The sequence below is a fragment of the Centruroides sculpturatus genome, unplaced genomic scaffold (genome assembly GCF_000671375.1).
Source record: "Centruroides sculpturatus isolate CEXI.00-Female unplaced genomic scaffold, Cexi_2.0 scaffold8, whole genome shotgun sequence".
NCBI lineage: Eukaryota > Metazoa > Arthropoda > Arachnida > Scorpiones > Buthidae > Centruroides > Centruroides sculpturatus.
In genome coordinates this window covers 628,175-643,688 of record NW_019384535.1, presented here as the reverse complement: position 1 = coordinate 643,688, position 15,514 = coordinate 628,175, and the positions used below count along the sequence as shown (strand labels likewise).

The 15,514-nt window shown below is 29.7% G+C and overlaps 2 protein-coding genes across 2 annotated transcripts in view; one reads left to right on the top strand and one right to left on the bottom strand.

Moving 5' to 3' along the window:
* Nucleotides 1-1,316: 1,316 nt before the first annotated feature.
* On the top strand, nt 1,317-4,212 carry LOC111623190 (protein halfway-like). The gene has a single exon (XM_023365677.1). The coding sequence runs from the start codon at nt 1,340-1,342 to the stop codon at nt 2,138-2,140; it is 801 nt and encodes a 266-aa protein (XP_023221445.1). The 5' UTR covers nt 1,317-1,339; the 3' UTR covers nt 2,141-4,212.
* A 3,902-nt stretch (nt 4,213-8,114) lies between these two features.
* The window catches only part of LOC111623186 (protein canopy homolog 3-like), a 20,146-nt gene continuing 12,746 nt past the window's right edge, over nt 8,115-15,514 (bottom strand). Inside the window, exons 3-6 of the mRNA XM_023365675.1 lie at nt 14,001-14,135; nt 13,840-13,924; nt 13,659-13,776; nt 8,115-10,464 (exon numbers count right to left, since the gene is read on the bottom strand). Coding sequence (XP_023221443.1) covers nt 10,298-10,464; nt 13,659-13,776; nt 13,840-13,924; nt 14,001-14,135 — 505 coding nt within the window. The 3' untranslated portion in view covers nt 8,115-10,297. The remainder of the gene's footprint in view (nt 10,465-13,658; nt 13,777-13,839; nt 13,925-14,000; nt 14,136-15,514) is intronic.

Here is a 15,514-nt window from a genome sequence, read left to right as displayed (position 1 = left end):
AGAAATGTTTCTTTCACAAGAAATGTATAAAATTACAGTACTAAACAGACGATAGGTCGCCTAACTCGCCGTAGCGTGACGCCAGGCGGCAGATAATATATATATAATTATAATAAAGTTAAAATAAATTAAGTTAATATATAATTATATATACAGTACCTAATTTATATATAATACTGTACAGACGATAGTAAACTCAACTTACTCGCCTAAACTCTGTAGCGTGTAAGTAGTTCAGCTGATCGTCTACTATTGGTCCAGATTCGACCAATCCTGTCGTGACACGAGTCGGCGACAACGTTTTACGAGACCCTTTTAGCGTCTTTATACGAATACCGTCACAATTTTTTCGCCACGTTATAGGAATCTCTGTTACAGGAACCCACGTTATAGGGGGGTCTACTGTAATCAGTTCGACATATCAAATATCTTTGATATGTCAAACAAATAGTCAAGAATAAAACTGTTTCATAACAAGGCATAACAATTTAAAATCTTAGAAAAATATATAGGCCATTGCATATTTAATAGTTATTTAAGCTACAATAAAACAGTTACAAAAATATTTGTGGAGAACAATAAAATTGTATTTTATTGAAATTTTACTTAAATATGTAATTTTCTTAACCTCATAATTAAGTAAAGATGACATTGTATGTAAATAATTCTCACCTGACTAATAGGATTTTCTATTATTAAAAATTTGAGCTCTACTGCTATCAGGACACTGGATAGGAATATGAGTGCAATCAATTGCCCTAATTATTCCAAACATTATCCTTAGATAATATAGAAAAATCCTGCATAATAGATGGAAGTTCAGATTCTGTCGGAAATACGATTTCAGCATTTTTCAGATGAACTAATGCCTTTGAAACACTTTGGATGGTTCTGATAATGGTATAATGATAATTAATAATGAATACAATATATAACTTAATACAAACATTAAACAAGACCTTATTCTTATAAACATCTCTTCACTGTACAAAAACTTTTAAAATTTATTTAATAATAGTTTGATACGAGGGTCATTCTAAAAGAAAAGAACATTTTGATCTGACAAACCATTCAGTTCTCCCACTATCCTCCACTGTTGCATCATGAACCTTTCCGTGTTTTCACGCCAGTCTGATGCTAACAGTAAGCCACAATGATTGTTTATTGTTTACAGTGTGACTTTGAAATGTGTGATAAAATTAAAGATCTCACCAAGTGTGAGGTTTGTAGTGTAATACGCTTTTTGAATGCGAAAAAAGTCTGCCCTATCAAAATTTACAGATAACCAAGGTTTTTTTTTTTTTTTTTTTTAGGTAACCTGTGGAATTGCAATGAAAATATGTATTGGTTGTATTTGTTTATCGAAGAGAACAAGGAAAAATTTGAAAGCTTAAGTTCGGTAATGTGCCAGGAATCAAAGTATGGTTTAAATGAAACAATTATGAATATTTTGGAAGTAGTTCATCTTGAAAAGCAAATTAACAATACCGAATTGTGTAATTTTTGTAATTGCTCATTAAACCAGGATAGAAGATTTGTAGCGGTTGACTGTAGCAACAGGAACCTGACTGCCTTACCTGAATTGCTTCCGGTAAAAACTCGGCAAGTGTCTCTCAATAATAATCAAATTACGTCACTAACAATAAAAGAGTCTGCTTCCCACTGGGAATACGTAAGATTTTTATATTTAAGTAATAACCGCATTTCATCATTGCTTTCTTTACAAGATTTTAAATTTCACAAGAATCTTATTGAACTCAATCTTAGTAATAATAAATTAAAAGAAGTTCCCATCTATCTACTCGATAAGCTTACTAAATTGGAAATCTCCTTGGGAGGAAATCCATGGAAGTGTGACTGCAACACGGTCAGGTTTAAAACTTGGTTGCAGGATAATTATCAGATGGTGGTAGATATTGGAGACATACGTTGTGCACCTGGAGACTTATCTCATTCAAATTCCATAATCTACTATTTGCAGAAGTCGGATCTGTGCCCGCAGGAACGAGTTATAGATTATTTGGATATTCTAAATGTCGTTATGGGCATTCTTATTGTCGTAATTATATCAAAAGTTACTTACGATTATTGGCGACAGAAACGAACGGGTAAACTTCCAAGGTTTTTCAGTTTAAATTGATTAGAACTTTGTTAATATTTTTGTTTTTGACTTAAAAATGCTACTGTGCATTTAAAATATAATTTTGTACAGCATCCATTTAAGTTTTGTTGTTAAAAATTATGACAAAACATTGCTGTAAAGAATATTGTAGCAAATTTTTTGATTGCTACTGAATTTTATTATTGTTTTTTTAATTTTTATGTACAAATTGTTGTTAAGGAAAGTAATTTGTGCCATTTTTATTCATTTCAAATCTATAATACAAATTGAAATGAAAGTTATTTAACTTGTTAAGTCACTAAAAAAAAATCAATATTTTAATTGGTACATCCCAAAAAACATCATGAAAAAATGTCATTAAAAATTTTTCTAATCATCTTATATTATACTCTGAATGGACATTATATTTTTGTTTAATTCATACTTTATGAGAATGGAAATGAGAAGAGAAGCAAGTATCTTATCTGTTTCTATTGTTCACTTCTCAAGAATGTTCATACTTTGAAACAATGAAATAAAATGTGCAAGTGCTTCCAATGCTCATCATTGTGCTACTTTAAAGCACTTGTCAGAGTCATAAAAGCATTTACTATATTTTATGGCATATAAGATGCAATCTTTGACCAAAAAAGCAAAAGATTCCCTGTCTCTTATGTGAAATTGTGATCTCTGATAAGCTAATGAATTATCCTGTATATAGGAAGAGAGTGTCTCTAGTAGGTTATAGGTAACTTCTACCTAGCCCAATTCCTGGATAAAAATATTACTGTTTAATTAAACTTATTACACTGAATAATTTTTCCTAAATACTCTGTGCTAAATGGGGATGCATCTTATATGCCATAATGTACAGTACCTATTTTCTTAAGCAATTGTAAAATGTTTTATTAGAAACGCACATTTTTCAAAAACAAAATGAAGAATTTTACAAACAAAAGGAAACTAGGGAAGATAGTCTGAAGTACATTTTTTATATATAAATTTTAAATTAATACAGGCCCATGAGAAAATGGATGGTTACAAATAGACATTATTAACTTTAGAATATTTATTAACACGTTTTCACATACAAAATTTCAAACAACATAGTCTGCCATTTATGTTTTGAAGATGATATCACTCCAGTAATTGATTCACTCTCACACAATTCATTTTTGAAGTATAATTTCAATGTTTTAATAAAAGAAATAATTTCAATATTTTGTGAACAAAGCATATGGTATGTGAAGATTGTCTACAAAATACTGAAACTTTAAAGGTAATTTGTCACGTAGTTAACAACATACCAAGAATATATTGCACTACTTTAGGCACAACATACTTTGAAAATGAAGTGTGTATCAATGGAACTCACTGGAGTGATGTTGACTTCAAAACACAAATGGCAAACTATGTTGTTTGAAATCTTGTATACAAAAACTTAGTTATTAAATTTTTAATACTTATAAAGGTCTGTTTATAATCACCTGTTTTACTGCCAGACCTTGTATTCCAATTTTGAAGCTTAATAAGTCACTCAAAATATATAAATAGTGTATAAAAGTATCAATTAACATTTCTTGGTTACTTTGATTAAAAACACAAAGAATTGTTGGAATATTTTACTATTTAGTATGTTAAGAGAAATGCATGGAGTATAGCAAAATAAACTGACTTAGTGTCTCTCGCTCTCATATCTTTGTGGTTGTACTTAATACGAATCAAACTTGAGGATTTTTCAGACCTACATTCTACATGATATTAACTGAAAGAAATGAGATTTTATATTTAAAATTAAACTGAATAACCAACTTCCTCACAAGGTTGTAAAACTTCAATTTAATTCCAAATTGGTCTCAATGTCAAAATCATTTTAAATACATAATTACTTATGTAAACTCATTATATATAGAAAATATATTCTATAATGTTGATTCTATATTCTTCAAATTGTGTTGTGAAATGATGTTATAGTTGTTCAAATGATTATGTACAGTACATGTATAAAGTGGTAATTTTTACATCATGTTTTAATATAAAGATTTCAGATCCCTTAATCCACAGTTTAATTAAATCAAGAAATGTCGGTACTTAATGTTTAATAATCTTAATGTTATGTTATTGTTTATATACCGTTGTTATTTTAATGAAAGATTACAAAGTCTTATAAATATTGTTATACAAGAAAAACATTTCTATATTTGTATGAGTAATGTGTAAGATATTAAATGATGAAACATTTGTAATCTTTTTAATTCTGTTATATAAAGATTGTCTAAACATATTCAAATCTTGTTCATTTTTACTTTTCCAGCTCTGTTATGAGCCATTCATAAGCCAAATCAATTAACTCCACATTTAAAATTTTTTAAAATTTTAGTGTCAAAGCACTTGATATGTCTTCTTTAAACCTCCGTGTACTCTTTCTGTCAACCTGACAAGGAGGTTTAAAGAAAAAGATATATAAAAAAAAAAATAAAAAATGACATGGATCTTGACTAAACAAGCACTTGATATGTTCATAACTTTTTATATTCATAAGTTTCCCTAATAATAAGAATCAATACGACAATGACAAAAGTTTATTGGCCATCAAAAAAACTTAGATTGGCTTCTGAAATAAACTCCATACTGTAATGTAAATCTGCCATAACATACTGTGATTGCAATGCTGCAGTGTTCACTAACCAATGCATTGTAGATAATGGTAAATTATTTAACGTTATCTCAACACAAAAAGTAAGTAAAAGAAATTAGTTATAGTTCACCTGCTGCAGAAGTAAGTATACTTGTGAAATATTATTGAATGATTGTTTTAATTTTGGTGGCAATTGTTTTTAGAAAAAAAAGTTATGTCATATCAAGATGGATGAAACTAAAAATAATTTTTTCATTCTTCCTATTAAACATGATTCTTATAAAAATTTAAGAACAAATCGACATGATGGACCTCAAATACAGCTGACGAAGAAATCATTTACGTTGCTGAATAATCAATTTAAACAAAATAATAATAACTATGGTAATAGTAACAGAACAGTTATTATTCATTTTTGTGAAAAATTTTAATAAAAAATGTATGATAATGACATTTCTCTGTAATAATAAAACTGACTGAACTGCATGTTACTACTTTTTTCACTTGACAAATTGATTAACTCTGCCAATCACACCAAAATCATAACAACAACGATTATAGCATATCTATGCTATTTTATACATTGTTAAATAAAAGCTACATCTACAATAATACATTCTACAATGTTTATTCAAATTTATATTTTACAAGAAATTTTTAAAAAGAATGTATATTACTTTGTCACTTTAACTTCATAAAACAAAAACTGAAGAAATCGATTTGGCAAGTGAGCAGCACATATGTAAGAGAGAAAGTATGGCGATCAGTCAAAAATCGACTCCCGAAAATTTTAATATTTGGATTGGGACACCTTGAAACGTTGAGAAATACAAAAAATTTTGGAGTTTTTTTTCTGTACGAATATTAGTGTGTATGTGGGGGCTTGATTTTGTTCACCCTAATTGAAGCTTAACAATTCCTCTGCTGTCAAAAATTTCTGAAGTTTTTCAGGGAGGTTTGTATATTAGGGGGATTGATGCTATTAAATTTTGGTGGTTAAAGGTTGACAGAGTGGGGAAATAAAGGGGTCATGTGTTGAGGACACAGTTTTGAGTAGGGTCGGATGTAACGATTTTACTCGTTAACATTTACAATTTCTTATAAAATCTGTCCCTACCTTTAAAATTAAGCTTTTTACCACTATATTAATTAAAAATATAAAAAGTTTTTAATAATAAAATATAACAGGTGTCATTACACATGCCATTTTAAATGTTTCTGGAAAGTTAAGCAACTGATTTCCAGATTTTTTTTGTGTTTAATTAAATCCCAAGGAAGATTTTTGCTCTGGATTTTACTTTCTTGGCTGTTATGTATACATAACAAGGCGAATGTTTACCAATATTTAATTAATTAAATTCTGGGAGCAATACCTTCAATAAATTTTCTGCTTTTATTTGCACTAAAGTACTTTGGTTTTATATATTTACTTTAGTTCTAATAAAAGCAGAAAATTTACCAAATATATTTGTCTTGGAGTTGCACATTCAAAAATAATTAAATCAAAATGTTTACAAGATGGTAATTTTTGGTCCTCAATTTTTAAAATTTTGCTTTTTCTAGGAAGCAAAAATTAGAAAATTGTGGGAGCAGGTATTTTCCAATTGGTTCAATGTTAGTAATACAGATTTGATCAAACAAATGCATAACTTGTGAGAAGTAATGCAAGGAGTTTAGCAATGTTGTAAGTACCATATATACTGGATGACTGTACAGCAATAATAGAAAAGTGAGCATGAAGAGTTTGGTGATGCTGATATGGTATGAGATCTTTCACTTATTTGTTAACCACGTTACTGGCTGGTTACTAGACTCATTTATATTTATTTCTTCCGTAATTATAAAATGCAATTCTTAGTCAACCATTCAATGTAATCTAGATCTAAAATTAATTGTCTGAAAAGACTCAATTGAAGAAGTTACTCAATTCTTTGGGTGTATCAGTTCTTACAGACTTTTAAGCACTTACAACTTCAAAGTTCTTTTGTAGTCCTTAATTTTTAAGGGAAATGGGAACCATATTATCATCTTAACATTAAATAAAGAAATTCTGATAAGTAAACAGAAAACAAAGCAAAATAAAATTGTTTTTAATTAGGTAGGATTTGTAGTTTACAAAAAATTTACTTGTACAAATGTATTATAACAAATGTCATATCCTTAATGAATGAATACATAGTATGACCAAAACAATAAGATTGGAAGTGACAAACCATCCAATTGGAATTTCACTCTTGTTGTACTCGTTTACTGGCACAAAATTTTCAAATTGTATTCGTCTTGCAGAATTAAAAGATGACTTGTATCAAATTCTCATAGATAGTTATAAATATAGTATGATTTCTAAGATATTACTTACATATCTAATTGTAATGAATTACAGTGGGTGATCGGTTAACGAACAGATCGCATAACGAACAAATCGGATAACGAACACTTTCGCGAAAGACTTTTTATGTTCGGACAACGAACACCCCACAGAAGAAGCGACGTAAATTAATGAATACCAATTGGTCTTCCCTTGTCTTTGGGCAACAATTCGAAACTTTTCGGAGTGTGGGAGACGTCGACATCGACGCTCAAGCCGATATATTATATACCGATCGGATATTATTCCTCCGAACTTTGAAACTCTTCCTTGTAATTTCAGCCTTTTATTTTTCTGACAAAACAATTATTTTATGTATTCGTGAGACTGTCGGGTAGGCACTCGTTAAGTTTTGCGTCTGTTTTTCTTTTCGAAAGGTGAGAGTATAATAGCAAAGGTAGAGAGTGGGCAGAAGATGCCTAATGTTGCTGGGCAGTATGGCGTAAACAGGTCTACAGTAGGCTGAAGTTCAATCTTATTTAAGAAACATACTGTATAATCAAGAAGACTCAAGCAGCTAAAGGAGTAACAAAAATCACATCTGAGAAATAAAGAATATCGAACAGTTCATAATGGAACACGAAATGGATCTGACGACAGAAGAACGCCAAGAACTCTTGAATGAAGAACACCAAGAAACTCGGCGAGATATGTTTTCTTCTGAAAAAGAGGATTAATGCCGATATCTTATATTAAAGATCCTTTGAAGAAGTGGGAGGATGTCAGAACAACGGTCTTAGAATGGCATCCAAACCAGGTTAAGGCTTGGGGATTTCTGCAATTGCAATGCTATTAATTACTTACGAAAAATCCTGAAGAAGAGAGAAAAGCAATCGACATTAGACAGATTCTTTAACCCTTTCAAACAGAAAAAAAACACGACTAATAAAAACGCAAGACTATGTATGTATGTATTTTTATTATCATCAATACATATAAATAAAGGTAGTAAGAAAGTATATATATTTTTTTATTTTGGGGGTCTCCAGAACCAATTAATCAAATTCCCATAGAAACCTATGGTAAATCGATAATCGGTTAACGAACAATTCGGATAGCGAACAAAGTCTTGGAACGGATTATGTTCGTTAACCGATCACCCACTGTACTATATTTATATTTGAATTTAAATGCTTTAGGTTAAATGTTAGAAGTCTGAACGGAAAGGAAGTAGAGCTAGCTGAAGAGCTAGAAAAGTATAATGTATAAGTACAAATGGTAAGTATCACTGAAACTAAGAAAATTAAAGTTGGAGAGACAAGCCTAAACAAATATAAGTTGATCTACTCAGGAAATGATTACTTTTTGAAGTTCTTAAGAAATAGGGCATCAAGAGTATTCCACTCAGGAATCCAAAGCTTGTATAGGAATTGCAAATCAGCTATAAGGGTAGAAGGACAAATAGGTGACTGGTTCCAACTAATACTAGGAGTGAGGCAAGGATGGACATTGTCCCCTTTATTATTCATAATTTTCATGGATAAAATAAAATAACCAAAACTATTGACAAACTTCAGTTTCAGAAATATAAAAATTGGTTCTTTACTCTGTGCGATTGTCCTACTAAGCAATAAACCTGAGGACCTCTAGCAATCTTTAAATAATTTAGAGGAAAGTTGCAGGAATTTTGGTATTTCAATCAGCTATGAGAAAACAAAGGTTATGGCTATTAGTAGAGAAAAAGAGACTTTAACAGTTTAAACTTAGTAACAAATGCTTAGAACATGTCAATAAGTTCTCATCTTTAGTGAAGATGGAAAGTTAGATTTGGAAATCAGCAATAGATTAAACAAGGCAGGTCAGGCAAAGAGCCAATTGATCAAATATATCTGGAACAAGAAAGAAATAAGTCATAAGATGAAACTAGCTGTGTACAACATAGTTTTTAATCCTATAGTAACATATGGTTTTGACAGTTGGGTTAGAAATAAGGGAATTGACCAAAGATTAGAAGCAACAGAAATGAGAGTTTTTAGAAAAATTAGTGGTGTTAATAGATGGATATGGTGACAAAATCATATTAAAAATGAAGACATAAGGAAAAACCTTAAGATAACAAATATTCAGTAGAGAGTGAGGCTAATCCGAGGCGGTTTGGCCATTTGTAAAGAACAGGAGAAGACCGACTAGCCAAACAGGTATTCGAAGGTAAAATCAAAGAGAAAAAAACCAAAGGCCTACATGAAAGTGGATTGATAGTGTTAAGCAGACTTTAGAGAAAAGGAATTTAACTTTAATCCAGGCTAAAAACTTGTCTGTTGATAGGAGAGTTTGGAAAAATTAGTGGATGGTAGTATAAAAGTTTGATTTTTTCACCATGTACAGTACACCCTTGGGTATCAGCAGGAATGGATGATGATGATGATGTTTTATGTATGCTAATTTTGGTAACTTTAAATGACTTGATAATAATATCCACAATTACAATAAGCAGATTCCACTGTACATAAAATTAAATAATTTTGTAAGAAAGATGAAATTGAGTTTTTGTAAGAAAGAGAAATTGAGGCACATAAGTTTTTAGGTTTCACTCCATTATCAACAAGAAACCAAACATTTGGCAAATTCTCCAGACAAAAAAATTATCTTATCTGAAATTCAACATTAATATTCTGAGAACTGTAACTGTAAACTAAAATCAAATTTTATAGAGCTTATTCAATGTTTTTTTAAAAAATGATAAAAGTAAGTGTAATTTGAAAATTAGCAATGTCTTTTTCCAGATGTTGGATTTAATTTGTTTTACTTTAATGACATGCATTAAGAATGGAAAACAGATTTATTGAAACAATTCTTTCTTTTATGTGAAATTTATTTATAAAGACTAGAACTGAAAAGAAACTAGAACATTTATCATACAAAAATTTATATTCTAGTTCTTTAAATGCCAAAGGAAAGGTCTCGTTCAATTTTGTTGCTCATTTTTTAATCAGATACAAAAGCTATTAATAATATAGAGATCTTAAATATTTTCCACATAAAACAATTTCATAAGATAATAACAACTAAAGATAAAAAAATATTCATTTTAAAAATTTAGTTTGGTATCAAAAATGGAATGCCAAAATACTACTATTCTTTTTCCCTGATTTTTCGATTTACTAAATAAAAATAGAGAATTGTTCAAAACTGTTTATAATGCCCGAAGTTATTGACACAATTTGTTTGTTTAGTTACCATTTTAAAGATATTATAATTCGTCTTTGTCACCCTTTACATCTTTATCTTTCGCTTTGGATTTTTCTGGCTCTCTACTTTCCGAGCTGTCTTTCGATTTTGACTCGCTTTTCTTTCGGCTCTCTTTTGATTTCTTTTTCTTTTCTTTCTTCTCTAATTTAAGGTCTTCATCTAAACAACCTGAGTAAAATTAAAACAACATATTTAGACTAATAAAAAAAAATATATTATTATTTATTAATTACTTCTAAATTACTCACTAATACTATTTTTGTATCTAGAAGGAATAACAAATTGATAACTGGAATTTTTTCTGTATCACACAAGAACTTGGCAATCACAAACTATATAAACTACTTTTTGTATACTAAATTAGAAATAAGACAACAAAATTAACAAAAGTACAATAGTCGCTGTAATCTGACATATATTGGACCAGTGGGTGTCAAATTACTGGATTTTGTATGTATTGTACAGTAAAAAAAAAATAATACGGTGGTGATCGGTTAACGAACACTTTTGTGAAAGATTTTTATGTTTGGACAACAAACACATGATCGGATAATGAACACCTCACAGAACAAACACAAGAAGCAAATATAAAATAATGAACACCAATTGGTCTTCCCTTGTCTTTGGACAATTTGAAACTTTTTGGAGCACGGGAGATGTTAACATCAACGCTCAACCCGGTATATACTGAACAGATAGTATTCTTCCGAACTTTGAAACTCTCCCTTGTAATTCCAGCCTTTTATTTTTCTGACAGAAACAATTCTTTTATAGTATTTGCAAGACTGTTGGGCGGGCACTCATTAAGTTTTGCGTCAGCTTTTATTTTCAAAAGGTGAGAGTATAATATCACAGATACAGAGTGGGCAGGTGTCTGTTGTTGCTGGGCAGTATGGCTTGAACAGGTTTACAGTAGGCCACAGTTCAATCTTATCTAAGAAAGATACTGTATTGTCAAGAAGACACAAGCAGCTTAAGGAGTAACAAAAATCACATCTGAGAAATAAAGAACATTGAAGAGCTCATAATGGAACCTGAAACCGATCTGACGACAGAAGAACGCCAATAACTATTGAATGAAAAACACCAAGAAACTTGGCAAGATATATTTTCTTCTAAAAAAGAGAATTAATGTCTACATCTGCTATTAAACATTTTTTTGAAGAAGTGGGATGATGTCAGAATGATGGTCTTAGAATGGCATCCAAACTAGGTTGAGGTTAATAGGCTTAGAGATATCTACAGTTATAATGCTATTAATTACTTCTGAAAAATCTTGAAGAAGAGAGAAAAGCAATCGACATTGGACAGATTCTTTAACCCCCACAAATGGAAAAAACACAATGCAAGACTGCATATATATGTATTTTTACTATTACATATAAATAAACGTAATAAATAAAAAATATAAAAATAAAATATCCAAAAAATAAAAACGTATATATTTTTTTATTTTTTGGAGTCTCCAGAATGAATTAATCAAATTCCCATAAAAACCTATGGTAAATCGATAATTTGTTAACAAACAAAGTCTTGGAACGGATTATGTTCATTAACCAATCACCCACTGTATATTGAAAAATTTGCTTTCCAACTACTAAATTTACTTTAATTTTGTAAAAAATGAAATGCTACTCCAACTGGGTAATTTACAAGAACAGCTCAAAATGGCCTTTGCAGCTAACACAAATCCTACTTGGATTTGTGTTAGCTGGTGTACTTGGAAAAACACTCAACACTTAAAATAAAAAGCTTTGGTTTGTATGTGTTGGTAGCACAAGAGCTGAAAACAAACAGTGGTATCTTTTTGGTGGGAGGTTTAAAATTGGTTTACGATAATAATTTTTGGCTGGCCATATCTTGAAAATGAAGAAAATTTCGAAAAAACTTTATAGAGGAGTTTAGGCTTGTTTTTGACGTTACTATCCCTAAAATATTGACAATGTATATAATAATTTTTTAGATTATTTATGCTGATGTAATACTTTACCTATCCATATGCATATCCATAGTTTAGTATCTTTACTTGACATTGAGTCATAATGAAATAATTTCTGACAGTGTTGTTTTCATTTGCTGATGAAGAAGAGGTGAAGTAAGACAGTGCTTACATGGCATTCTACTTCTGAATTTCAGTTTTGCCAAATGATTCCATCGATTTCATCATGTATCAATATATTTTTTGTCGTAATTTGCTAAAATCTCCAATTTTAGAAATAAACCTTAACATTTAATAACACATTTAAGCAGATGGATAGAGGATGTGCAATCTAATAATTAGGTTTACACCCTAAAACTATTATAGCGGGATAGAGTGAAAAGTTATTTTAGAAGCTTGATCTCTGGGGGAGAAAGGACTCCAAGAAGAAAGATGGCTGACATTTATGCTCAAGATTCCAAGAATTAAGCTGGGAGAACAAAATGACTAAACATTCACAAATGAGATGCAAAGAAATCTCTAAGTAACTAACAGGAAGCTGAGAAGAACAGTTTGAGTTGGTAAACATGCTTGCAAAATGTGATAACAGTTAACAATGCTATCCAAAAAAATTCAAATAAGAAATATGTTAATTTAATAGTTTTTACTACTAACCTTAAGTAACAATTAACTTCTTAACAGTCTAAATTTCTGGAAAAGCTAAACTTTAACCATTGCCACATAGCATATATATACAAAATTTTTGCATCAAGTTCAATTCAAGTATGTAAACCCTTATTAACTTGTAGTAATAGGGGGTGAAGGCTGTCCTAGTCAGTGGGGTGTTTTCTCCAACGAAGTGAAACTGAGAATGTGGATATTGATTACAATGATTTATTACAAACAGCTCTACACAGAGATTTTACTAAGCTTACAGTTGGTTATACTGCCAAATTTATTATGTAAAATGAGCTTACAAAACTTTATGACAGTAAAGTATACTGCAATGTGCAGACTTCAGTAACTTATTGACTAAGTAATATAATGCAGTGTTGCAAAGACTTCCGAATATTGGAATATTACAGTATAATTTTTCAACAAAATTTGTCTGGGTTATGCAAAGTCCAAGTTAGTGGGGGTTTACTGTATAATTAATGTTCTATTTATGTGCTAAACAATTAAAAGTTAAACAATGTTCAAACAATATTCCACAAGACTGTTAATACAATATTAAAGTAAAATTCATTAAAGTATTTTTGTCTTTTCTAACATTGGACATTTCACCAGTAAATTTTAAATTACATTTACTTACTGTTGAAATCTCTAATGTTAGAGAAAGCAAAAACATATTTTGATAATACAAAAATAAAATAAAATTAATTTTGTGAAAAATTAAACAGCATTTTATATTGTTAAGATCACAAAAATCTATTCTATACTATACCATCGTCTCCTTTCCTAAGAGCACGGTCAATACAAAGGAATTGTCTTAACGGAATCTCTTGATGGTTATAGTACCAATCTTCTATTGTCTCTTCATGCATTTCTATTAAATTCTCACACTAAACAAAGATTAAATGATTACATACTTTGAAAATTATTAATGGCAGAATTAGTATATTTACCTGTGTTTTAAGATTCGTAACTTCTGCTGATGGTTTGTCCCATAAATCATATGGTATTCCCAAATCTACCTTCACACCTTTATCCCTATCAATTAATTAAATATTTAAACTTCATCCAATACATAATTATATATCTTAATATAATTCAATGGCATACGTACACGAGATCGTGTAATACTTTAAATGTTGTACTCATTCCTTTTGCAAATCGTGTACTGTCTTTCCTCTCTTTGTGAATGTTATAATCCAGTAACCTGTCGCATATTCCCTCTAAGGATTCTAGGAGTCGCAATTCTCTACAAAGAGATAATCAATGTTTTATCTTTAATTGTTGTACAGCTTTTTTAACAGTCTGATAAAGTAAATTGTTACATGTAAAGTCGGGATTTTGTTTTTGATTCTGCCCTGTAGGCACTAAGATGATCTGAAAAAGGTCCTGTCAGGTAATATATCCACATTGATAAAATTAAAAGTATTCAACTAAAATAGATTAATCTGATAATATAAAGCACACACTCTATTACCTAATTCAAGATAATGAAACAAATCTAAAATATTTATCTATTATATTCATTAATTTTAATGCACATTACTGAACAGTAATATTCCATTATATATGTTGTAAGACCGAATCTGTAAAGAGTAGTTTACACAATATGATTACTGCTGACATTTTGTTGCATCTAAAAAACACTCAAACATGATTTAATAGCCAATCAGATGTTTACAAAATGCACCAAAACACAACTTGCAATTCATCCTGAACATGAGCTAAGAGCATTTGTTTCTTTCAAGGTTGGCAAGAATGCAATCCAACACATGATTTCAATGTCGTCATGAATTGATTTGATGATAAAACAAGAGAAAAAATCTGACAGATTAGCTTTTCTACAATACAGTTGCAAGGTTGCCAACAAATTGTGAATTTGTTCAAACGTGCACACTGTGGTTTCAAGTGAAAATGTCGGCAATATTCGTAGTGTAAACCAGCCTTAAGTATTTTCAGATTCAGCCTTATAATGTTAGCTTAGTCTTAAGCATTTTCTCAAATGGTTATCATCAGGAATAGTGTCTTTTTATGAAAAAATATGTAAGTTTAACACTAAAATATGAATAATTTATACCATGTTGGTATTATCAAAAAATATAATTTCCTTTAAAATTAACATTTTTTTATACATTATAAGCATGAAAAAACTAGGAATATTTTCTTCTTTAAAGCCAGACTAAATTACATTTTCAAACAAAAACTGAAAAATAATATATAATGTTATATTTAATTTTCAGATTTAAAAAAAAATAAATTTAATTGAAAATTATATGAACATCTGATTTTATATAAATATAGAATAAATATTTACATTTATATAAAATCAAGCATTATTCTACACTAATAAATCATGCCTTGATTGATACAAATAAGTGGATAAAAGTAGGTAAAAGCAAGCTAAGAAACAAAACTCCAGTACAAAAGGAGGAACTGCAGAATACTCTGCATTCTATTCATCCCTGATTCAATTCACTATAAGCTTAAATTTCTCAACTGTATTGTTTAGAAAAGATTAATTATATTGTACAGAATAAAATTAGCTTACAATAGTGCATTTCACATTTATATGTCATTTTATGTTGGTATCAAATCATTCCTATTCTTTTCAATGGTAAAATATTTCAT

Bases quoted from the DNA above. Each gene is read 5' to 3' on its own strand.
- LOC111623190 (XM_023365677.1), top strand. From the start codon at position 1,340: ATGTATTGGTTGTATTTGTTTATCGAAGAGAACAAGGAAAAATTTGAA.